Source organism: Somniosus microcephalus, chromosome 21 (genome assembly GCF_052327205.1).
Source record: "Somniosus microcephalus isolate GS21.2 chromosome 21, FLI_Smic_1.0, whole genome shotgun sequence".
Lineage (NCBI taxonomy): Eukaryota > Metazoa > Chordata > Chondrichthyes > Squaliformes > Somniosidae > Somniosus > Somniosus microcephalus.
This window is the reverse complement of record NC_141007.1, coordinates 57,267,707-57,293,793: the sequence shown is the minus strand read 5'-3', so window position 1 is coordinate 57,293,793 and position 26,087 is coordinate 57,267,707. Positions and strand designations below refer to the sequence as shown.

The window sequence follows — 26,087 nt, the reverse complement described above, 5'->3', positions numbered from 1 at the left end:
GAAGGGATCAAGGGATATGGGGACAAAGCAGGGACAGGGTACTGAATTTGGATGATCAGCCATGATCTCATTAAATGGCGGAGCAGGCTCGAGGGGCCGAATGGCCTACTCCTGCTCCTATCTTCTATGTTTCTATATTACAAGAATGCGACCACAGTATAGTTCTCCCAGATAAATTGAAAACAAATTTTCAAATCAAATTTTCAATGCTGTACCATGCAAATGATTGCAGTTCAAGAAGACACCCAGCCAATACCACGTTCAATACTGTACCAAGCCCTGAATTAAGCAGCCGGGCGGAATCTCACTGCTGTCATTTGGGGAACATATTGAAAATTGCATTAAAAATCATAGAAATTAACTTAAAATTTCAGAATGTTTATACTCTGAAAAGAAAATCGGGCGGGGTGTGAAACGGGCTGCTGATTCACTATCGCCTGTCTTACACTACCACCCAAACCTTCTTCACTTGTAAACAATGGAAGCTTATTTGCTACTTTGAGCAAGGGAGGAATAATGGAACATGTTATCGCGGGTCTTCTACCTATCCTACTGCCATAATACAAAGCAATTAGGTTAGTGTCCACAATTCTCTGCACGGAGTTCCTTCGTTTCGTTCTGCTATACTAGGTACAGAGTGGAGGCCAGTTAATTACCTAAAGGCAGGGAGTGATTAACCAGAGGAAGAGTCCACCTTGGCTACTCTTGTGTACTCGTTAATGTCTGTAAAGGGCAGAAAGGTCTCCTGCAGCATCACTGCAGAAATTTGGGTATAATGCGTCTGTAATGGGAGAACAGGGAGACAATAAATCCATTAAAAAAAAGTATAAGGGTTAGAAAAAAAAGTTACATTCTTTCCCATTTGTTTAATTTCCCAATACAAATTATTAATAGGGAGATCATGGGCTCTTGGCAAATATTACTTAACTTCAATTTGATAGAGTGCAATTCATTGCATACATAATTCATTGATCATGGCCTAACCCATAAAATTGGTGTCATCTAATACAAGGTGTATAATAACTTCATATTCAAGAACTTCCTGTGCAACATCCTCTGTCTGGTGGCCGGGGAATACAGGTATTGCCTAATAGCAAAGTAGAATCAAAACTCTAATATTAAATGGTTTCTGTACCTCCAGCATTACAATAAAGGCTGAGCATTATCCAACTATACCAATGAACCAATTTACAGATATACTACATTACTTTAGGAAGTTTACTTCACTTGCTAGTTGCCTGTTTGTGTTGAATCCAACAGGACATGTTGACCGCCGTATCTGCTCCGACGACGCCACCTTCCACACCAGTGCTTCAGACATGTCTTCCTTTTTCCGCAACCAAGGATTCCCCTCTACCGTGGTTGACACTGCCCTCGACCGTGTCAGTTCTATCTCCCGCACTTCTGCCCTCACCCCTGCCCCTCCCTCCCGGAACCACGATAGGGTTCCCCTTGTCCTCACCTTTCACCCCACCAGCCTCCACATTCAACAGATCATCCTCCGGCATTTCCGCTACCTCCAAAGTGATCCCACCACCAAACGTATCTTCACCTCCCCTCCCCTTTCAGCATTCCGCAGGGACCGCTCCCTCCGAGACACCCTAGTCCACTCCTCTATCACCCCAAACAGCCCTTCCCCTTCGCCTGGCACCTTCCCATGCAAGCGCAGGAGATGTAATACCTGCCCCTATACCTCCCCCCTTCCCACTGTCCAGGGCCCCAAACACCCCTTCCAGGTGAAACAGCGATTTACTTGTACTTCTTGCAATCTAGTATCCTGTATTCGCTGCTCACGATGTGGTCTCCTCTACATTGGGGAGACCAAACGCAGATTGGGTGACCGCTTTGCGGAACACCTCCGTTCAGTCCGTAAGGGTGACCCCGAGCTTCCGGTCGCCTGTCATTTTAATTCACCGCTCCATTCTCACTCGGACCTCACCGTCCTTGGCCTATTGTATTGTTCCATGGAAGCTCAATGTAAACTCGAGGAACAGCACCTCATCTTCCGATTAGGCACTCTGCAGCCTTCCGGACTCAATATCGAGTTCAACAATTTCAGATCATAAGCTCGGCCCCCATTTCATTTTCTCTTGTAATTGTTCCACTCCTTTCCCCCCCCCCCCCCTTTCCTTTTGTTTCTCTCTCACACCTGGCAGCTATCTTTTGCCCTGCCAGTACACTTTACACCTAATCCCAGCCTATTACCATGTCGTCTAGCTTCTAATCTCTTTTACTTCTTTTGTTTCTTTTATTCTTTTGTCCGATCGCAGCCCTGCCTTCGATCTAGTTTCTTTTCTTTCCAGTTTTGAAGAAGGGTCCAACCCGAAACGTCAACTCAAATTTCTCTCCACGGATGTTGCCTGACCTGCTGAGTTTTTCCAGCATTTTCTGTTGTTATTTAGGACATGTTGACCTGTACATTTGAAAACAATAAAATACCCAATTCTATTGAACTATAAATACAAATCTTATTAGTACCAATGCATTACTCTTGATAACTGCACCTCTGCATCACAAGCAAGAGATAAATATCCCACTCCCCAGCACTGTGATCCCTTACTTTGATCAGCAATAAAAATCACCACAAAATATCTTAAAATATAATTGATTGTAACAACATTTTCCGTATTGTTTTGACAATTTACTTCCTTATCCTCGTAACTATTTACTCGCCAATGTTACTAAACATTTCTACATATAAATGACCAAAGGCCCAACATTATTGCAGTCTCTATTCCTATTATTCTCCATAATTGCGTGCAAAGGGTCTGCGGCCAGCCTGAAGAGCGGGTTCACTGTCAGACTGCACTGAAGGGGGAGGCTGTCCAGCTGGGGTTCGGGATTTTTATTTACCTGATCCTGTAATAATGTCAGCAGAAGTCAGAGTGTCCCAATACCAGCCCACACCACAAGCGAATGGAAGCGGCCTGTCCTGAGTATAAGCGGCCGAATTCGATGATTTGCTGACGCAAGGAAAGAGAAAACGAAACTTATTTTTCACTTCCTTCTCACTCGAATGCCGTAATTGATTGGTTAAAACAGAGTTCTGGTAGCGAGGGGAAAGGTTAATTTTATACCCGGACCGACTAAATGGAATTTAAATGTTAAAAAACATTTTCCTCGATATTGGGAAACTATTATTGATCATTAGGTGTGGTGCACGCAAACACAATCTTCACACACACACACACAATTCGCAACAGAATTCTGGAGACAGATTGCAACAAGTTTAGTCCTGTCTGATCACAGAGAATCACAGAATCTACAGTGCAGATAGAGGCCATTTCGGCCCATCGAGCCTGCACCGACACATATCCCACCCTATCCCCGTAACCCCACGTATTTAATCCCCCAACACTAAGGGTCAATTTATCATAGCCAAATCAACCTAACCGGCACATCTTTGGACTGTGGGAGGAAACCAGAGCACCCAGAGGAAACCCACACAGACACAGGGAGAATGTGCAAACTCCACACAGACAGTCGCCCGTGGCCAGATTTGAACCCAGGTCCCTGGCGCTGTGAGGCAACAGTGCTAACCACTATGCCACCGTGCCGTGCTGAACGAGGATTTTCAGTGTGAAGCTCTATACTAAACCGAGGGCAGATGTTGCACTTTTCCCACTGAGTTTAACCACACATAAGGTAGACAATTTGCAGAAAATATTGCTAACCACCAGAATTTGAAAGTTATGAGACAGAGGTTACAAATTCATGTCTTTTCTTTTCAACAAATGGATGCTTAAGAAAATTATTGACAATGGCTCAGTTGGTAAACGCACCACATGATGGGACTCTGAAACATACCGACCAGGAGTGACTCAAGTTCAGTTTTTTACAGGGACTTCCCAAGTTAACTTTGATGTTGCCACTGGCTGCACAACGCCTGCACACTGGGAGCCAGCGGCACAAAGTTGGATAAAGAAGCAAATTTAATGGACCAATGTGATTGTTACTGGTTCTCACACAAGCCGTATTTATGGCCTCTCACCAAGAGTGGACCTGACCTCATTGGAAACTGGGTATAGACAACTTATGATTGACAACTTTATTTCATTGTGACAGATACCTTCCTATCCTTTATTTCTGGGGAAGGAGTTGATTGACAGTCCCTTGCCCTGACAGACATTTATTTGGCAGCTCTCTGCCAGTTCAGCAATTTTGTTCTACTGTTCCACACCCCATGTAGAGGTGAGCACTTGGAAGTGTTCTAGGGCTTTCACTCCATGTATATGAACTGTATATTACAGACATTGGCCCTGATATTAAATCCGAGCAGCATTCAGAGGGGTGGGGGGGGGGGTGGCGGTCTGATATCGCATGGGAAACCTGGCAGAAGTTTCAGTGAATCTGTCTGTGGCATTTTAACACAGACACTTCATTTTAATTTTACTTTTGCTTTGGTGCTGAATTCTCTGCCAAAGAAGGCAGTAGAGGCCAATTCATTAAATATATTCAAGAAGGAGTTGGATATATTTCTTAAGGCTAAAGGGATCAAGGGACATGGAGAGAAGGCAGGAACAGGGTACTGAATTTGGATGATCAGCCATGATCTCATTGAATGGCGGAGTAGGCTCGAGGGGCCGAATGGCCTACTCCTGCTCCTATTGTCTATGTTTCTATGTTTCTATGCGCGACAGTGGGCGTGGTGCAGACCCACATGCTGCAATCTTAACTTGGGTATTTGAAGGACCAATCCAGAGATGGAATTTGGAGGAGCTGGGAGGTTTTGCACATAGACCACAATCGGACAAGATAGACTCAGGACTCTCAAAGGCTGGGCCCCCGCTTTAACAACACCTTCCTTGATGTACTGCTGGGGGCAGTGAGGAGTTGGAGAGAGATACTCTTCCCCAGCAGTGGGAGGAAGAATCGTCCTGCTGCCATAGAGAAGGCGTGACTGGATGTGGCCGAGGGAGGTCAGCAGCAGGACATTGTGCCACACTCCTGGGTTCAGTGCAGGAAGCGCTTTAATGACCTAGCCACGTCAAGAAAGGTGAGTACAGTTACACATTCACCTACATCCTGCTATGTACATCACCCCACCCCTCACGCTGCCTTGTCAAGCCTACGCCATCACCTCACTCCTCACCCACTTACCTTGCAAGCGCATCCATCCTTCTCTTTCTAAACACTTCCTCACATCCCCATCTATCCATTCACCGCTGCCATTCACCCTGATCATTATGCAATTTGATACCTCTACCTGATAGTCACCTTCATCAAATGCACTTCATCTATTGGGTGAGCACATGCCATTACAGTGACTCATAGGTCTGTTCTTTCCCCCATTGAAGGAGAAGAACGCACAGAACACTAGGGAGAGGGAGCGAACTGGAGGTGGTCCTCCAGAGATCTAACAGCTAACAACTGCAGAGGAGGAAGCGCTGGAGATCAGTGGCATCTTGGCGTCCCTGATCATCGAAGATGGGGAGAAGGGGACTTCCCAGCTACCTGGTGACACAATTAAATATCAGCGACCCACATGTCATACAACATGTTGACTTGATTTCAGCAGCGAGTGAAGTACGATCATCTTCATAATGATAAGTTACTACATTCTTGCCTTGCCAGTACTAATTTATATCTTTTCTCTCTGCCAGGACTTTCACGCGGTGCAGAATGAGTTCATGATCCTCGCGGACAACGAATCCTCAGGGAAACTGATTCCTTCTGAGGGTGCACCTTCACAGGACTCGTGCTTACCATGCACCAGCGCAGATACTCGCACTTTGGTGGGTCCAGTTAGAGAGATAGTCGGGTTTTCACCTGGTGACTCACAGTTCACGAGTGAGCCAGAGCAGACAGTGGTGGCAGGGACAGCTGTGGAGAGGTCTGCATCAGAAGGCACAGCCTTCACAAACTCTGCTCAGCAAAACACAGATGCTGAACCCTGGGGACCATCAATGAAAAGTATAATCATTGAAGGGCAGCAGAAAATCTGTGTCATAGTGACAGGCCTTCCACGCACACTGTCCATGATTGCAGAGAGAATGGAAGAGTCCACCTCAAGCATGAGTGGGATGATGTTGCAGGGCATTGTGAGGATGTCTTTTTCCATGGATAGAGTGGCCAACTCCGTGGAACATCAATCGTAGAAATCAAATGAGTCCTTCTAGGCCTTAACAACGGCCGTGCAGACTCTGGATGCCAACATGCCTGACGCCATGAAGAAGATGACAGACAACTTAGCCTTGGCTTTACAGCGCCGCACTGATCTGCACCAAGCTGCTCTCTAGAGTGGCAGGAGTGAAGTGCAGCTGGCCCATGAGAGGGATAATGGCCTTCGATCTGGAAAAAATCTACGCAATTACCTGAGGGCTCCCGAGGTGCGTATAGTTCCGATGCTGGGCCTCTCCAACTCCAAGTCCACAGGGCCCACGTATCCCAGAGGCGCATGCGGTCTGCAAGCGTCCCTGGGATCACATGGGCCATGGGGAGCCAATAGGAGAAGGGAATCTCCCTTCATAAACTTGACAGAGAGACCTGTCAAATATATGAATGGAGATCACCCCAAAAACACTTCAAAACATTAAATAATTTTTTTTTTAAATCACATTTTAAAAAATAGTTGAAATTACAATAATTTAAATAAAAATTTAATTTTTTGGAAAAAATAATTAAAGTTTTTTACAGGGCTAAAAATAAACTTACCTTTTTTAAAAGTATTTTAAAATGATAAATGACTGAAATTTAAAAAAAAAAATTTTTTTCACTTTTTTCAACTCTTCTGGTAAAAGCCGGCCTTACGCCTGCTTTTACCAGGCATAAGATTTCTAAGGGTTTTCTGCGGGCGGCGGTTCTCCAGAAAGCGGAACTATCCGCCCGCAGAGGCCCTTCTCCAGGGCAGGCGGAGGATCTGTCATGCCTGAAACCGGCATTTCTGATATTCCTATGGGTGGGTACACAGCACGTACACACCCGTAGGGATCGGAATATCCGGGCCATTGTAACTAAATGTTGTTGTCACTTTAACAGTAGCGCTTTAAATATGTGCAATCTTTGGAGTATGTATTTATCTTTAAGATTTAATTACATTCATCTCATCAGTTTCTCTGAAAATATCACTTTGTTATTCATAATTGTGTGAACCTCACTGGGCAAACTAAGTGCACAGAGAAAATAATACAGTAATTTGCACGCAAAAATATTGTCACATTCATACTGCATGTTTGTCTTTATTCAAATAAAAAACGCTGAAAATTGGAATTTCCTTTGCACAACTTTTATTTACATTGAGTTTGATGAAATAACACGGTGTATTAAATTCAGAAACTTTTGGTTCCTGGTGGGTTATATCCTCTCTATATATTTTTCTGACAAACATATATTGTTTCCAACATACACTGTAGCCGAGATCTACAAACAATTCATGGTTCTGTTCACTCAAGTCATCAGTTTCTTGTTGTATTCCAACCCATCAAATACTATCAGCACAGACAAAATGTTATTTACACAAATACAAAAGCAAAATACTGCGGATGCTGGAAATCTGAAATAAAAACAGAAAATGCTGGAAATACTCAGCAGGTCAGGCAGCATCTGTGGAGAGAGAAACAGAGTTAACGTTTCAGGTCCATGACCCTTTGTCAGACGTCAGTTCTGACGAAGGGTCACAGACCTGAAACGTTAACTGTTTCTCTCTCCACAGATGCTGCCTGACCTGCTGAGTATTTCCAGCATTTTCTGTTTTTATTATTATTGTTATTTACACAAAGCTGTCTTGTCCAGCAAATTCTCTGGCAAACTGAGAATCTTTTGATAGTTGCTAAAAGTTGACAGGTTAAGTCAAACTCTTTGCTGAATGCAAAAGGATTTAATGATGTCACAGAACAGATCAGAATATAAAACTGAAATGATTTAATTCTGTAAAATTTAGCAGGTAAGTGTGAAAAGACTGCTGAAATAGATCTAAAAGTACATTATTATGTCATGAAGTCTCCTGCAAAGTTGTCTTATTCTAATTTTTGTTTTTGTGTTAACTTAATGTAGAATTAATCTTACTTAAAAAGAAAGATAAAAAGAGACCCTATGCATGCAATGTAAACCAAGTTCCGCATCACAGTCCCAGGCTAGGAATTTATTTACAAGTACTTGTTTTTATTTGCAGTTTAAAAAAATATATTTAACTTGTGCTCTTGAATGTCAACAGCTTTTTACTGCTCTGAAACTGGCCGTAACCTCAAGATTTAGCACATGCACAACTAAACGCGGAAATCCTGAAGTTGCAGTCAGTCATTCCCTGCCCCGCCACAGGCTGCGCTGTGGAATCCCCCTGCCCACCGCCCCCCCACCCCCAAGCCGGCAATCAGTGAAATCAATGGAACTGATGAAAACCTGAGCTATTAGGAACATAAGAAGTAAGAACAGGAGTAGGCCATACGGCCCCTGGAGCCTGCTCCACCATTCAATAAGATCATGGCTGATCATCGACCTCAACTCCACTTTCCAGCCCGATCTCCATATCCCTGGATTCCCTAAGAGTCCAAAAATCTATGTGTCTCAGCCTTGAATATACTCAAAGACTCAGCATTCACAGCCCTCTGGGGCAGAGAATTCCAAAGATTCACAACCCTCTGAGTGAAGAAATTCCTCCTCATCTCAGTCTTAAATGGCCGACCCCTTATCCTGAGACCCCTAGTTCTAGACAGTCCAGCCAGGGGGAAACAGCCTCTCAGTATCTACCCTGTCAATCCCCTTCAGAATCTTGTGTTTAATAAGATCACCTCTCATTCTTCTAAACTCCAGAGAGTATAGGCCCATTCTACACAATCTCTCATCATAGGGCAGCCCTCTTATTCCATGCTAATATTGCCGTTAAACACCCCATTAAATGTTAAGCCTTGTTGGAATAGGAGTAACTGGGGTTTTAACAGTGTATTGACTACTAAACAACCATTCTGGCCCTAAACTCATGTTATATTTGTGGAATGTCAAATTTTCCATTACCAGATTTTTAAAAATATTTTTAAAATATATTTTTTAAAAGTTTGTTCATGATATTTCAGCTTCTCCCTTAACCCCATGTGCATGTCCCAATCTTTATTTCGCTCTCTCTAACATTTTTAAAAAGTGCAGATAATCAGTGCTATTTATTTCCTGGTTTGCTGTCTGCGAGAATTCTTCAATGTAATTGGCTGCTTACATAGTTTGATGACATCACTGCTGCGGTTCGCTGGTGTTCCCTTTTTGACAGCGATACAATCAATTTCATGTCGAGGAAGCTAAAATTCTCGCCACAGCAATCATGAGATCTTTGTGGGCAGCTTTCGTTGAGGTTAGTGGCGATCAGTGTTGCTTCGCCGCTGACTGCAAATTAAGGGCCGTTGATTGTGTTTCCAAACCATACCAGTGCATGGAACAAACCAGAAGAACAAATTGGGACAATCATTCTTTTCTACCTGAAAGCCAATTCCATAATGTCATAAGAATATGTCAAAAAGAAAAGGCTATTTTGCCTATTCCTTCCATAGAATGTTTATGCCTGTTTACTATGGATTCTACCCAGTCTGTTTTATCTCCTGTCAAAGCTTATGCAAGTTTCTCTCGGCTTTTCTTACAGTAAATAAAGCAACAGTTCGGAGTATCCACCTGAGCTTACACCCTACATCTAATTTACTCACTAACGTTTTGTCGAAGGCCACAATCCAAGCCAATGTCTTGATCAAGGGCCATTTTCAGGAATGCTCTAACACATTGCATTATGGAGTGAGCCCCTGATTTCAGTCATATCACTATGAACAGTTACCAGGTGGGGATCAAGCATTTTCCCAAAGTAAGGAAATATATATAGAAGCAATTATTATATCAAAAAGTTCTATTTTGATAGGGCTACTATTAAATATTTTTATTTCAATATGAACCATTTACTTGCTGTATGGAAACTGGTATAGCTCTGCTTCCTAAAGGCATTCCCTTGCTTTCTTTCACTGGAGAACAAAAGAAGAGGGAACAAGACTGAATCTGAGCTCAGTTAGCAGGGTATATCAGGTCAGCTAGGAATGAAGACCCAGTGACACCTGAAGCAGCTATGTTGCAAAAGCCACAGGTGAAAAGGCGGGCTGAAAATGGCTCACAAGTTGTATTATCAGTACCAATGCCTTTTCTCCTAGATCTTCATAGCATGGCAGTTCCATGGTCTCAAAGGTTCAAGAATTGTCAAGTTCCACACAGCCCAGTTTGCTTCATATGTGACCTCACTGTCCATAAGCACTTTGTTATCCAATAACTACCTACTAGTTGGTTATTCTTAGTTTGGATCTCGTTGTTTTTCCCTAGTTTCTCCTTGTTAACAACACTACTCCTTGTAGTTCCTTATCTTTCCCAATGTTTCAACAGTCTGCAGGGCAGATGATGAGCCATACATATCCAACGTCTGTTAGTTGGGGTTGACTGCCAATCTCTTACCATGATGGTGTAAAAAGAATGTTACAAACAGCAAATCTGTACTTGAACAGTAAGCTTGTTGAGAATTAAATGAGTTTTCAAAACTGAAACTAAGCTAAACTTTGCTAGATTTGGGCTTGTATGAGCACAGTTTATCTGCTTTCCATTGTTCTCAATAATGGAGCAGAGATCTGGAATTCAACTAGGAAGGTAACAGTAATTTCAGTTCATATTCATCCCAGATTCAGTGGGAGATCATTCGCACCCATACGCTGCTGTTAAGCATCTTGGTTTAATTTGAGTAATAGGAAACCTGGAATTCTAGAAAGTTGGGCCTAGAATTTCTTCTGCCAAATCAGTGTAAAAACACTAAATGGGGCTTAAATGCCATCCCCCATTCATCCCACCGTTCAGGATTTGTTTGACATTTGTGGTGAGCCTATTATGATGCCATGAAAATGAGGGAAGTAGGCTGTACAACATATTTCCTACCATTTGCATTCGAGCAATGCTGGGTGCAAGGAGTGCCTGGGCATCCAGTATTGCTATCGGCATGAGGGATTATTTAAAACTGAAAAGGCCAGTTTCTCTACTGCAATTGATTGTAGAGCAATTGACTGAATTGCAGAAGCAAGTCTATCTGAAAACGGGGCATTTAAAAAAAAATTCCTCAGACGTTATGACAGGTCCAGTCCCGGTGTGAACAATCACCTGCAGGGAGCACAAATTGGGGAATTGTGAATGTGCCCCCCAGAATTTTCTATCCATTAAATTGTATCTTATAGTTCAAATAGTGAGACATGCAGCTGGATTATTAGATGACCAGATATGTGACATACTGCGTGATATTATGTGCTTTTAGTGTTGGACTCTCTCCATTGCAGCAGACGGATCATAATATGACAATCCACGTCCCACATTAAACCCTAATGATGTGAGATTGCCATTAAGTCGTTCTCGTTTTAAATCAATCAGCTTAGGTAGATGAATTTGTTCAGGTTGAGAAATTAGAATTTGTCGTCTATCGACAATTTTCTGGTTGGCGTACAGAAGTTGGCTTAGAGATTCACACTCAGCACAGTTTCCATATTCCCAAAATGAATGTTCATGGTATTTTGGATTTGGATGATAAATTATGTTTGGGAACATGACGAGGCATCTCTCACAAGGTGCTTTCAGAATTGTTCTATTATGTTGCCTAAGATTTCTGCTAATTTCAAGGGAGTTGGGTATCTGAATACCTGCTGGTCCAACCAGAGGGAGATCATGTTGACTGTCTGGTGTAGTGCCTCGTGTAGGAGGCATTATCTTAAAAGCCGTGGAGTGCACGTCAGGAGGGAACTTAAGAGCTTGTTGATTATACGTGCTGCTAATACATACTGCCAGGCTAATGTCATTGTGCCATGTTTGACAGCACAAGATATCTATCATAATTTGTCTCTGCTTCCTTCCTTTACATGACACTGAAGCACCAAAATATTTGTCTGTTTCCTGCCTTCTGAACTCAACATCACAAAAATAGCAGTAGCTGATGACTGTTGATACAAAGACATTTCCACATTTGCTGTTGCTAGTTAATTCCACAAACATTTGTTCAGTCAGATTCAACAGACAATTCAAAACTCCATCAACATTTGTTCCCGTGATTTCAACAACCTGTAAAACAAACATGTACCAATCACTAAAGAAAGAAGCAACTTGCATGGCCTCAGGGCAGCTCAAAGCACTTCACAGTCAATGAATTACTTTTGAAGTATAGCCACTGTTATGTAGGCAAATATTGAAGGTAATTTGCACACAGCAAGGTCCCACAAACAGGAGTGTGACCAACAATGGGGGAGAATTTTAGCCCCCCCCCCATGACAGGCTGAAGAGGGTCGGGGGTCGGGGGGGGGGGTTAAATTGTTAATATGTGAAAGGCGACATCAACCTGCTGCAAATGCACCTACATGGGTGAGAACAGGTGCTGGTAATGATAAACCCATCATCTAAACTTTCCACAACTTCCCTACATGTTCAGCTGTGAATAAAGGAATATTTTCAGAGTAGGGTAGGAGTAGGAAGGGTATTGTGGTACATCCTGCACATTGCTGGTAAGATGTAGACTCAATACAGTGAGGGCAACATGGCTAAAACTGGAAACATATGCTTACAACTGTTATCTGTTGCAAGATATGACTGCCTCCAGCTACCTTAGAAGCCCTGGAGAGATCAGCTATTTTTTTCTGACTTTGAGTAGCCTTTTGGGGGGATGGGGGAGGGGTTGCTGGAGGCGGTACTCATTGATAAGACCACCTCCTTCCACAAGGCCTCATCATGCCCTCTGTGAAACTCTTTCCTCAGAGGGTTCCAAAAACTGGGTCCTCCTTTACTGGATTACAGAGAGTAACACCTAAACTGAAGAGTCTTTAAATTTGTGATCTCCATGCCCTGAAGAAGCACCAACTTCAGTGATCTATACACAAAATGGATGCCTTTGCTCTTTACGATGTTCCAGCAGCACTGGATTGTCCGCCCAGCCTCACCCCCAAGGTGGATTCACTATAGAGGAGACTAATAGTTCCGGAAGCCTACCATACATTTTTTATGAAGCTACACCAAGTAAAATTGGGCTGGTTCTCTGCACTGTAACATTGGTTGCTGAGGTAAAATTTGAGTGAACTTCCAGCAGTAACCCCAATCACAGAGTAAAATCTGGCCCGCTGTACATTCGCAGAGTAATATTAAGGGATGTGGGGAGTGAGCAGGGATTCAACTAAGTGGCTCAGACTTCATTGACTAAATGGCCTATTTCTGTGCTCTAACATACTGTGCTTCTCAGGGTGAACTGATTGAACTTACCGCATCAAGTAGCACCGTGTAAGGAGGACGTGTTGGGAGGTGGGTGTTGTATTTCTGAAAGACATCTGGATACTTGGTAGATAATTTCTCAAATTCGTCATTTGTAAAAAAATCATTCGGGTCAATAACGGGACGATTAATGCTGCCAAAAAATAATATTGTATGCAATATCTGCAAAATTTAAAAAAAACAATTTAACATATAACTTTTTAGCCATCAAAATGGATGTACTTATTCAAAAATAGGTATTAAAGTAAAACTAGTTGAGCTAGAGTGAAATAAAGCAGAAAATGTGAGAAATATGCAGCAGGCATATCAGCATTTGAAAAAAATAGACAGGTTAGACTGTTGGGTCAAGACAATAGGATAGATTCTCAGAGTCCTCACTTGCAATAAGGTACCCTGCCCTCCACGAATGAGTATAAATTGAAAGACATCTGTGATTTTCCAAAACATGGCAGGCAAGATATCTTGCCATGGGTGAGGACTAAAAATCTACCCTAATTTGTTGGAAAAATTGAGAGAGAAAAATAATGAAAAAGGGGAAAAGCTAAATTTTCTATTCTAATGCAAGGAGGATAGGAAACAAATCTGTGGAATTAGAAACATCTGTATTGAAGAAAAAGTGTGATGAACTGTAACTAGGAATAACAGAGCCCTGGTTTAACCAGTACATTGACTGGGAGATTAAAATACCAAGGTAAACAGCTTACAGAATGGATAGACACTACCAAAGGGATAGAGCAGTAACAAAGTGAGTAAGAGAGGACATTGTTTCTATAGAGAGAAGTGTATTTTCAGCAGGGCAGGATATAGTGTACAGATTTTTTCTGGAGAGGATGATATATTATTGAACAACTTTTTCTGCAAGTCTGAGACAACCAATGGGTCAGAGCAAAGCTCTGTAGCCCTACCATATCCAGTCAAGAAAGGTGGTGGACAACCAGGCAAGTAACAGGAGGCCCCATGCATATATTCCAATCCTCAACCATGGTGGATTCCAACATGTGAGTGCAAGAAACAAGGCTGAAGTGATTGCAAATGTCGTCAGCCAAATGTGCCAAATGGATGATTCTACTCAGCCTCTTGAGGTCTCCACCATCATAGAAACCAGTGTCCACCCAATTTGGTTCACTCCACGTGGCATTACAAAGGTGCTGAGTGCAAAAGCTAGGGGGTCCCTAACAACACCCTAGCTGTAGTGCTAAAGTCCTATGCACCAGAGCTCGTTGCCTTCCTAGCTAAGCTGTTCTAACATTTATCCTTCATCTAACATCATTAAAACAGATTCGATCTGGTCATTTATCTCATTGCTGTTTGTGGGATTTTGCTGTGCACCTATTTGGCTGCCACGTTTGCCTACAATACAACAGTAACTACACTTCAAAATCATTTAATTGGCTGTGAAGCACTTTGGGATGCCCGAGGTCATGAAAGATGCTTTTTAAATGCAAGTTCTTTCTTTCCAGCACACTGGCATCTACCCAACAAGATGGAAGATTGTCCTGGTATGATCTATCCACAAAAAACAGGATAAATCTAACCCAGTCAATTACAGCCCTATCAGTCCTCACAATCATCAGTAAAAATAATGAAAGGAGTTATCAATAGAACCATCAGGAGACACCTACTCACCAGTGATCTGCTCACTGACTCTCAGTTCAGCTTCCACCAGAACCATTTGACTCCAGACCTCATCACAACCTTGATCCAGAATGGACACAAGAGCTGAATGCTACAGGAGAGGTGGAGGATATCTCAACATTGAGGCAGCAATCGACCGAGTACGACACCAAGAAGTCCTAGCGAAACTGAAGTCAATGGGCGTCAAAGGGAAAACTCTCCAGTGGCTGGATCCATACTTGAAACCAAGAAAAATCACTGCAGGGGTTCCTCAGGGAAGTGTGTTTGGCCCAAACATCTTCAGCTTCATAAACAATGACAGCTTGCATTTATATAGTACCTTTAATGAAGAAAAAACATCCCAAGGCTCTTCACAGAGGTACAAGGAAAGCAGCGATTTACAACTTTGGTGTCAACACATGGACCTGACATAACTTACAGGGAGAGTGGGTGGAGGGGGCAATCTGAGGAAGAGTTACAAGAGGAAGAAAATGACATTCCCTCCATCATAAGGCCAGCAATGGAGCTGTTCACTGACAATTCCATAGTGTCCGGCTCCATTCGCAACTCCTCTGATAATAAAGCAACCCATGCCAGGTTACAGCAAGACCTGGATAACATCCAGGCTTGGGCTGACAACTGAGAAGGAACAAGCAACATAAGTGCCACGTAGTGACCATTCCAAACAAGAGAAAGCCGAGCTATCTCCTCTTCACCTTCGAAGGCTTCACCACCATTAACACTTTGGGGATCACCACTGAGCAGAAGCTGAACTGGACCAGGCATATCAACACTGATAGAGCAGAGCAGAATCTGGGTATTCTGTGAGCTCACCTCCTGACCTCTGAAAGCCTCCCCACTTAAGGCTTGTCAGGAATGTGATGGAATACTCACCACTCTCCTGGATGGGTTCAACTGTGGCATCACACCATCCAGGATAGAGCAGTTAGTTTGATCAGTGCCCCTGCCACTGGACTCAATATTCACACCTTCCCTCAATTGTAGACTGTATCTGCAGTTTGTATGATCTACAAGATGTGGTGCAGCAACTCACCAAGGTTACTTCAACAGCACCTCCCTCCCTTGCTAACTCTACCACCAAGAAGGATAAGTGTGAGAAGTCACACAACACCAGGTTATAGTCCAACAGTTTTATTTGAAATCACTAGCTTTCAGAGCACTGCTCCTTCGTCACCTCTGAAAGCTTGTGATTTCAAATAAAACTATAACCTGGTGTTGTGTGACTTCTCACATTTGTCCACCCCAGTCCAACACCGGCATCTCCACATCAAGAAGGACAAGAGCAGCAATGTCCTGGGAACACCATCACCTCCAGGTTCCTCTCCAAGTTACACACCACCCTGACTTGGGCATAAATTGACCTTCCTTCACTGTCATTGGGTTAATATGCTGGAATTCCCTAACTAACGCCATTGTGGGAGCACCACAAGGACATCAGCGGATCAAGGAGAAGGCCCACCACGACCTTCTCAAAACAACGAGGGATGGGCAATAAATGTGGCCGTGTCAGCATTGCCCACATTGTGAGACTAAACAGGAAAAAAACATTTCAAATGAGTTTATTGGTAGTGAACAATTCCAGCAGTTTTTCTTTTTCCTCCCCTTGCTCTCCTTTCCTCACTGGGGTACGGCTCCACAGGCAGAGATCACCCTCTGGTACCGTGCCCAAAGTTGCCATCATTCATGTCGGAGCATTGCAGTCATTGGAAGCTCACCATTTGGGGGTGGGAACTAGTATGCTGCTGCAGCATTAAAAGGTCTGCAGCAACGTAAAGAGGCCATGGCAGCTAAAACTGTTTTGGATGCACAACTGAAAGTTTGTTACACAATGGAAAGTTTGTTACTAAAAAATGTCTGCGAGATTGGCAGGAGGGCTGGGATTTCCCAGGGTTAAGTGGCAAAGCGATAAAAGTGTACCTGCATGAAGTTCGGCAGAGCTGGGAAGGTGCTGTGGCAGGAGCTGGCCAGGGTAGTCAGAGCCAACTCCAACATTCACACAAGTCAACTCAATGCCTGAAAAAGTTTAATGACTTCACCAGGCTGGGAAGGTAAGAGGAACCAGTCATACCGACGTAACGCGGCGACTGGTTAAGATCTGGAATGCACTGCCTGAAAGGGTGGTGGAGGCAGATTCAATCACTGCTTTCAAAAGGGAGTTGGATAAGTATCTGAAGAAAAGAAATGTGCAGGGCTACGGGGAAAGGGCAGAGGAGTGGGACTAGCTGAGGTGCTCTTGCAGAGAGCCGGCACAGGCTCGATGGGCTGAATGGCCTTCTTCCGTGCTGTAACCTTTCTATGATTCCTTTTAATAATGCACTGTACTAAGTACATTAGCCATGAACATTGACTTCCCCTCACACTGTGTTAAAATGCTTGAATTGCTTCCCAAGTCCAGTGGGCCATGTGGTGCCTTTCACAGCCCCAGCCTTCACCTGGAACTGTTTCTCAACACAGCCTCACATGCAATTACTCTGCTAAAAGCCTCGCATGGAATCTAACTGATTGGTGCATAAACCTGTAATCACCCTATTATGGGCTGCCTGCTGACAAGGGTTTTACTGCATTCCATGGTAAATCTCAATTTCTGGAAAGATATGGCAGCCCATGACATGAGAGCAAGATTAGCAACTGGTGGTAGACCCAGAAACTGCTGCTGCTGCTGCTTTCCTTGGGGCCGCGTTGCGCTGTACCAAAAAGCCCCTCCCCCATCTGCCTAAATTCATGCAGAAGCACTTCCGCAGATTCTTCATTGAACCTGGGGACCCTCAGCGCTCCTATAGATGTTCTGTGGTGTCAAAATTACAGTTGTGCTTCCAAAATAACGTCAGCTGTTATGGTGCAGGCCTTCAAATCTACTTCCCATCCTTCTGTCCCCTACGAAGAGAAAGAATTCAGATCCTGTGGAAGGAGGCCGCAGAGGGAGTTGGAGATAGGGGAGTAGGGAGACAGGTACCAGCTGCAGGTGTGTGATGACATTGTCGGCCTCCTCATCCTATTATATCCCACATTACCTGTCAGCAAATCACCAAACCCTCATGGCACTACTGAAAGTCACATGTGAATTCTGCTCCTCAGCAACACATTCTAAGCTCCCTTCCCCTTTTCTCCTCTCGATATTCCGAACGAAGAACCAGTCCCTTCCAGCACTTCATCCCATGTCACTCACTCCATCCCTCCCAAGCACGAGCTCCGAGACATTCATTGTCAGGGAAATGGAAAATGAGCCAGATGGGAGTGAAACACAGAGCATGAGTGAGCAGGTGCAGCTAGGGTGGAACATAAGGAAGAAGATGTTGCTGACTGGAGGGTGAAGAGATGTTGTCCTTGGCTGAAGAGCCTGGGGATTCTGCTCTCATGGTTCTTGTGTTTATAAGAGGGCGGTGACAGACAGCGCGCTGCATATGGTGGTTCGGGAGAAATTACAATGCAGAAGTGAGTGGGGACCTGGTGTAACGGATCCCCTTCCCTATCTGCCCACTCACTTAGTGTCACAAAATCAGGTGGATAGTGGGAGAAACGCCAACCTGTACATCAATTAAAATATTTCAAAATTAGTAAAACCAAGTTATCAATTCAACAGTATGTTTGCTATTCAGAGGGAAAACTGGGTCATCCACTTTCCAAGTTTTATGTATCTTTAGCATACAAGTGAAAAAAATACCTCTTTGGAGTAGGCGTTTCCTTTATCTTTAGAAAGCTTCTTCTCTCGCACAGATTTTATAATGAATAACCAAACCGTCTTCAAAAACTGATTTCCACTCTTGATAACGTCTTGCACCTGTTGTATATCATGTCGCACAAAGTTCTGCATTCTCCTTCGAGCACAAAATGTAAATTAAACAGGTGATTTAACAGGTAAAAATGGTTCATGCTTTTTTTGTAGCAACTTTTTGGGCTGTATTTTCCATCTTTTTACTGCCTGTCTTTGGTCAGTGTTGGGGTAATAAAAACAGTAAAATAGGGCATTATAGCCAACCACCACAATACCGTCCCAAAAAGGTTGTGCCAAAATTATCCTTCTTAAAACCCACCAGTCTGCAGCATGACCCACTGAGAGCCTGCCCCACCACATGTAACTGAGGGCAGGTGGATGTGGCCGGAGCCTCCATGTAATTTCCCCCAATTATCACCCCAAACCTGATCTCTGAAAACACGATTACTGTATATAGGTGGTGGCATGAGCAGTGCAGCGTTATCCCTGAGGAGGCCATTGTGGTTGTGATATCTGAAGCTTTGCAAAACTTTGCATGGATTCTTGTTGTTTGCAGATCTGGAGTTTTCCTGAAGACTTCTCCTGCCAGTTATGGTGAGTACTGGAGATGGTTATTATTGGGATTGGAGAAATGGATTTCCCAATGGGAATCCCTCTCTTCCTGTGCTGTGAAGGAGGAAATGGAAGAGGCTAGATTGGAGGAACTTACAGGAGGCATTACAGAAGATGTTTGTTTACAACACGTATATGGCCACTTCACAGGGTTTACTAACGTGGAAGGTCTTTTGGTTAGATTTCTCTGGCTGTTAGTGCCTCAGAAAGCTGCCCTGCCCCAAGGCTAGTGGGCAGTTATGCCAGCTGCTGGGTAAATGCCTGCAGCCCACTTGCACCAGGGGAACAGCATCGACTGTAGCAACAACAACAACTTGCATTTATTTAGCACCTTTAACGTAGTAAATCGTCCCAAGGTGCTTAGCAGTGAATGTGATCACGGCCTTCAACTTTTGCCATTGACTCCTTTCAAACATCCTTGAGTTATCACTATCAATTTGGACAGGCAACAGCACACCATTGTATAAATAAAGCCACTGATGTTCTCTTAAGATTCGACTTCTCGATTGAACCTGCAAAACAAAGGAACTGTCCAATTCTAAAGATCAGCAGGGTTCCCACAGGTATAAGGAGCAATTGACGGAACATGTGTCACTGAAAGCCCTTGATAACAACTCCCTCAATTTGATTAATAGGGAAGGCTTTCATTTAATAAACATCCAGCTATTGTGTAACCAAGCACTTTATCATGTATGTTAATGCACACTACCTAGGAAGCAGTCATGATGTTTAATATGCAATATTAGTAAATAATGGTAATGGAGAAAATAATGGGACTGAGGATAGATAAATCGCCAGGTTTTGATGGTTTCCACTCCAGATTATTAAAAGAAGAAGGCGAGGAAATTGGATAAGTGTTAGTTATAATCGTTCAAAGCTCTCTTGATTCGGGAATTGTTCAGTTAGACTGGAAAATTGCTAATGTCACTCCATTATTTAAGAATGTTAGGGAGAGAAAGCATGTAACTACAGGCCTGTCAGTTTGTGGGAAGCTACTAGAGTCTATCATTATGGATAGAGTGGCTGAGCACGTGAACAAATATGAGCTGATCGATAAATTTCCACACAAAAGATTATTGGCAAAAATGAGAGCACACGGATTTGGAGGTAGCCTTTTGACTTTGGTTGCTAATTGGTTGGAAGGTTGGAGACAGAGAGTGGGATAAAGGGTAGGTACTCAGATTGGCAGGGTGTAGTAAGTGGTGTTCCTCAGGGATCTGATCTGGGGCCTCAACTTTTCACAATATTTATTAACGACTTGGATGAAGAAATAGAGAGTTGTACATCCAAGTTTGCAGATGATGCTAAATTAGAAGGGAGAGTAAGTGGTGCCGATGGGAGCAGGACGTTACAAAGGGACTTAGACAGATTAAGTGAGTGGGTAAAACTATGGCAGATAGAGTTTAATGTAGGCAAGTGTGAGGTCATCCATTTTGGACCTAAGAAAGCTAATTCGGAATTCTTTCTAAATGGTGAAAAACTAGGATCTGTAGAGAAGCAAAGGGATGTGGGAGTCCAAGCCCCGTTCACCCATCACCCCTGTGCTCGCTGAAGTACATTGGCTCCCGGTCCGGCAACGCTTCGAATTTAAAATTCTCATTCTTCGTTTGATATCCCTCCATGGCCTCGCCCCTCCTTATCTCGGTAACCTCCTCCAGCCCTACAACCCTCCAAGATCTCTGTGCTCCTCCAATTCTAACCTCTTGCACCTCCCCAATTTTCATCGCTCCATCATTGGCGGACGCGCCTTCAGCTGCCTCGTCACTAAGCTCTGGAGTTAAACCTCTCTGCCTTTCTACTTCTCTTTCCTTCTTGAAAACACTCCTTTAAACTTACCTCTTTGGCCAAGCTTTTGGTCTCCTGTCCTAATATCTTCTTATGTGGCTCGTGTCAAATTTTGTTTGATAACGCTCCTGTAAAGCACCTTGGGACATTTTACTATGTTGAAGGTGCTATTTAAATGCAAGTTGTTGTTGGTATCCAAGCACACAAATCCTTATGTAAATGTTTTGGACTCGGGAATCAGATGTACAACTTCAAAATTTGCAGATGACACCAAATTGGGGGTATAATTAATACTGAGGAAGACTGTGAACAAAATACAAGAAGAGGTTAATAAACTTGCAGAATGGGTGTGTAAATGGCAAATTAATTTCCATATAGATAAGTGGGAGGTGGTGCAATTTGGTAGGAGGAATAAGGAGGCTACATACTCATGGAAAATAAGAGTCTAAATGGGGTAGAGGAGCAAAGGGATCATTCTAGGATACTGATTCACAAATCACTAAAAGTGGCAACACAGCCAACAAAGCTATTAAAAACACAAACAGAGCACTGGAGTTCATTTCTGGAGGAATATAACTGAAAAACAGAAGATTTGTTAAACTTGACAGAACCTTGGTTAGACCACACTTACAATTCTCATCTCCATATTACAAAAAGGACTGGAGAAGGTACAAAAAATATTTGCAATGCTGATACAAGGCTGATACCGAACCTGAGAGGTTACACCTATTAGGAAAGACTGGACAAGCTGGGGCTCTTTTCTCTAGAAAAGAGAAGGCTGAGGGGTGACCTGATCGGGGTCTTCAAAATTATGATAGGGTAGACGTAGAGAAGATGTTTCCACTTGTGGTGAGTCCAAAACTAGGGGTCATAAATATAAGATAGTCACTAATAAATCCAATACGGAATTCAGGAGAAACTTCTTTACCCAGAGAGTGGTTAGAATGTGGAACTCGCTACCACAAGGAGTAGTTGAGGCAAATAGTGTAGATGCATTTATGGGGAAGCTAGATAAGTACATGAGGGAGAAAGGAATAGAAGGATATGCTGATAGGGTTAGATGAAGAAGGGTGGGAGGAGGCTCGTGTGGAGCATAAACACCGGCATGGACCAGTTGGGCTGAATGGCCTGTTTCTGTGCTGTAAATTGTATGTAATTCGACATCCCTCCTAAATAGAGTAACTCTAATTTTCCACACAAAGGTTAGTATATATCTATAATTCTCTCCCCCAACAGGCTGTGGTGCTGGGATAATTGAAGATTGATGAACTTATGTTAGGTAAGGGCATTAAGGGAATCAAGGTGGGTAAATGGAGTTATGATATAGATCAGCCATGTTGTAATTGAATGGTGGAACAGACTCGAGGGGCTGAATGGCCGACACCCGCTCCTATGTTCATATGATGCTTATATGATGCGGCAATCCACCACAATGGCTTCCAATGGCAGTGCTGGGTTTGGAGCAGGAACAGTTGTTCATGTTGAGGGAAGCACTGGAGGTAGCGCAGAGAGGAGCCACAAGGCTGATCCCTCATGTGAAAGGCTTGTTCCTGTGGAAACAGGACTCGAGCTCATTTGTTATAGTTGACTTAACGCCCCGTTTAAACTAACAGATCGAGATTGGTATTGGAGGGTGTCAGCCAGCTTGCTACAAGTTTAGTCCTGTCTGCGGCCAGCCTGTAGAGCGGGTTCACTGTCAGACTGCACTGAAGGGGCAGGCTGGCCAGATGGAGTTTGGGATTTTTTTTTACCTGATCCTGTAATAATATCAGCAAAGTAGAATTAAAACTCTAATGGTTTCTGTACCTCGGCATTACAATAAAACCTCAGCATTATCCAACTATACCAATGAATCAATTTACAGATCACTGGCTTCCTTCACTTGCTCGTTGCCTGTTTGTGTTGAATTCAAAAGAAGGACATGTTGACCCGTACACTTGAAAACAATAAAATATCCAGTTCTGTTGAACTATAAATACAAAGTCTATTCGTACCAATGCGTTACTCTTGATAACTGCACCTCTGCAGCACAAGCAAGATATAAATATCCCACTCCCAGCACTGAGATCCTTGACCTTGATCAGCAATAAAATTCAACACAAAATATCTTAAAATATAATTGACTGTAACAACATTTTCCGTATTGTTTTTACAATTTACTTCCTTATCCTCGTAACTATTTACTTGCCAATGTTACTAAACATTTCTACATATAAATGACCAAAGGCCCAACATCGGTCCAGTTATTTCAGCGTCTATTCATTTTATTCAGCTGATGAATAGAAACTAAAGAACTCTCCACAATTCCGTGCAAAATGATATAAGGTGCAAAGCTTTGACACACATTTCGGTATGGTACAAGCAAACACAATCTATACACACACAGAACATTCGTAGCAAAATACTGGTGACAGATTGCAACAAGCACGGTGGCATAGTGGTTAGCACTGTTGCCTCACAGCGCCAGGGACCCTGGTTTGAATCCAGCCTCGGGTGACTGCCTGTGTGGAGTTTGCACATTCTCCCCATGTTTGCGTGGGTTTGCTCCTGTTTCCTCCCACAGTTCAAAGATGTGCGGGTTAGGTTGATTGGCTATGATAAAAATTGACCCTTAGTGTTAGGGGGATTGGATCGGGTGGGATATGTGTCGGTGCAGGCTCGATGGGCCGAAATGGCCTCTATCTGCACTGTGAGGTTTCTGTGATTCTGTGAAGTCATTGAAACCAACCGATTGGTATTGGAGGGTGTCAGCCAGCTTGCTACAAGTTTAGTCCTGTCTGCGGCCAGCCTGTAGAGCGGGTTCACTGTCAGACTGCACTGAAGGGGGAGGCTGTCCAGCTGGGGTTCGGGATTTTTTTTACCTGATCCTGTCAGCAGAAGTCAGAGTGTCCCAATATCAGCCCACACCACAAGCGAATGGAAGCGACCTGTCCTGAGTTTAGGCGGCTGAATCCGATGATTTGCTGATGCAAAAAAAAGAGAAAACGAAACTTATTTTTCACTTCCTTCTTACTCGAACGCAATATTTCATTGGTCAAAGCAGAGTTCTGGCGCTCAATTTTATAACGGACCGATTAACATTTTCCTCGATATTGGAAAACTATTTTGATCATTAGGTGTGGTGCACGCAAACACAATCTTCACACACATACACAATTCGCGGCAGAATACTGGTGACAGATTGCAACAAGTCATTGTAACCAACCGATTGGTATTGGAGGCTTTCAGCCAGCTTGCTACAGGTTTAGTCCTGTCTGAGGAACGAAGATTTTCAGTGTGACGCTCTATACTGAACCGAGGGCAGATGTTGCACTTTTCCCACTGAGTTTAACCACCCATGAGGTAGACAATTTGCAGAAAATATTGCGAACCACCAGAATTTGAAATTCATGTGACAGAGGTTACAATTTCATGTCACTTCTTTTCAACAAATGGATGCTTAAGAAAATTATTGACAAATGGCTCTGTTGGTAAACGCACCACATGATGGGACTCTGAAACATACCGACCAGGAGTGCCCCAGGTTCAGTTTTTTACAGGGACTTCCCAAGTTAACTTTGATGTTGCCACTGGCTGCACAACGCCTGCACACTGGGAGCCAGCGGCACAAAGTTGGATAAAGAAGCAAATTTAATGGACCAATGTGATTGTTACTGGTTCTCACACAAGCCGTATTTATGGCCTCTCACCAAGAGACCCAACTTGCGCTAAATTACAGGTAGTTTTGTGTTCTGGACTTGACCTCATTGGAAACTGGGTATAGACAACTTGTGATTGACAACTTTATTTCATTGTGACAGATACCTTCCTATGTCCTTTATTTCTGGGGAAGGAGTTGATTGACAGCTCCTTGTCCTGACAGACATTTATTTGGCCGCTCTCTGCCAGTTCAGCAATTCTTGTTCTACTGTTTCACGTGGAGGTGAGCACTGGGAAGTGTTCTGAGAGCTTTCACTCCATGTATAAAGTTTATATTACAGGTTGGGTCAAGTTCCGTATTATTAGAAGAGTTAGCAAAGCTTTGCGTCTCATATTATTTTGTAAACCAGGATGTTAGAATTGAAATGTTGTTGTCTGCCGTGTTGCTCTTTTGCTGCTGTTTAATTTTTACTTTTAAATAAATCTGATTAGGAGATACAAGCCTAAGTCACATGGTTCGATAGAGTGGAGTTCATTGCATGCATAATTCATTGATCATGACTAATTCATAAAACTGGTGAGTCATCTAATTCAAGATGTATAATAACGTCATATTCAAGAATCCTCTATCTGGTGGCCGGGAAGTAGAGGTATCGCCTAATAGCAAAGTAGGATTAAAACTCTAATGGTTTCTGTACCTCGGCATTACAATAAAACCTCAGCATTATCCAACTATACCAATGAATCAATTTACAGATCACTGGCTTCCTTCACTTGCTCGTTGCCTGTTTGTGTTGAATTCAAAAGAAGGACATGTTGACCCGTACACTTGAAAACAATAAAATATCCAATTCTGTTGAACTATAAATACAAAGTCTATTCGTACCAATGCGTTACTCTTGATAACTGCACCTCTGCAGCACAAGCAAGATATAAATATCCCACTCCCAGCACTGAGATCCCTTACCTTGATCAGCAATAAAATTCAACACAAAATATCTTAAAATATAATTGATTGTAACAACATTTTCCGTATTGTTTTTACAATTTACTTCCTTATCATCGTAACTATTTACTTGCCAATGTTACTAAACATTTCTACATATAAATGACCAAAGGCCCAACATCGGTCCAGTTATTTCAGTGTCTATTCATTTTATTCAGCTGAATAGAAACTAAAGAACTCTCCACAATTCCGAGCAAAATGATATAAGGTGCAAAGCTTTGACACACATTTCGGTATGGTACAAGCAAACACAATCTATACACACACAGAAAATTCGTAGCAAAATACTGGTGACAGATTGCAACAACTCATTGAAACCAACCGATTGGTATTGGAGGGTGTCAGCCAGCTTGCTACAAGTTTAGTCCTGTCTGCGGCCAGCCTGTAGAGCGGGTTCACTGTCAGACTGCACTGAAGGGGGAGGCTGTCCAGCTGGGGTTCGGGATTTTTTTTTACCTGATC

The 26,087-nt window shown here is 43.1% G+C and overlaps 2 protein-coding genes across 2 annotated transcripts in view; both read right to left on the bottom strand.

The window, feature by feature from the left end:
• Positions 1–3,027, bottom strand: part of LOC147102845 (uncharacterized) — a 30,901-nt gene extending 27,874 nt beyond the window's left edge. The window contains exon 1 of the mRNA XM_085963728.1: positions 2,854–3,027. The gene's annotated coding sequence lies outside the window, so the exon portion shown is untranslated. The remainder of the gene's footprint in view (positions 1–2,853) is intronic.
• A 4,635-nt stretch (positions 3,028–7,662) lies between these two features.
• LOC147102844 (uncharacterized) lies at positions 7,663–23,988 on the bottom strand. Its single transcript, XM_085963727.1, has 4 exons — positions 23,842–23,988; positions 18,533–18,686; positions 13,228–13,398; positions 7,663–12,042 (listed from the first exon to the last, which is right to left on the bottom strand). The coding sequence occupies exons 2-4, from the start codon at positions 18,680–18,682 to the stop codon at positions 11,245–11,247; spliced, it is 1,119 nt and encodes a 372-aa protein (XP_085819853.1). The 5' UTR covers positions 18,683–18,686; positions 23,842–23,988; the 3' UTR covers positions 7,663–11,244.
• Positions 23,989–26,087: the final 2,099 nt, after the last annotated feature.

What these genes read in the sequence shown, in the direction of transcription:
- LOC147102844 (XM_085963727.1), bottom strand. Translation starts at nt 18,682, where the DNA reads ATGCAGAACTTTGTGCGACATGATATACAACAGGTGCAAGACGTTATC. An exon ending in GAAACGCCTACTCCAAAGAG is followed by an intron (nt 13,399 to 18,532) that starts GTATTTTTTTCA and finishes TAAATTTTGCAG; the next exon opens with ATATTGCATACAATATTATT. An exon ending in ACACGGTGCTACTTGATGCG is followed by an intron (nt 12,043 to 13,227) that starts GTAAGTTCAATC and finishes TTTGTTTTACAG; the next exon opens with GTTGTTGAAATCACGGGAAC.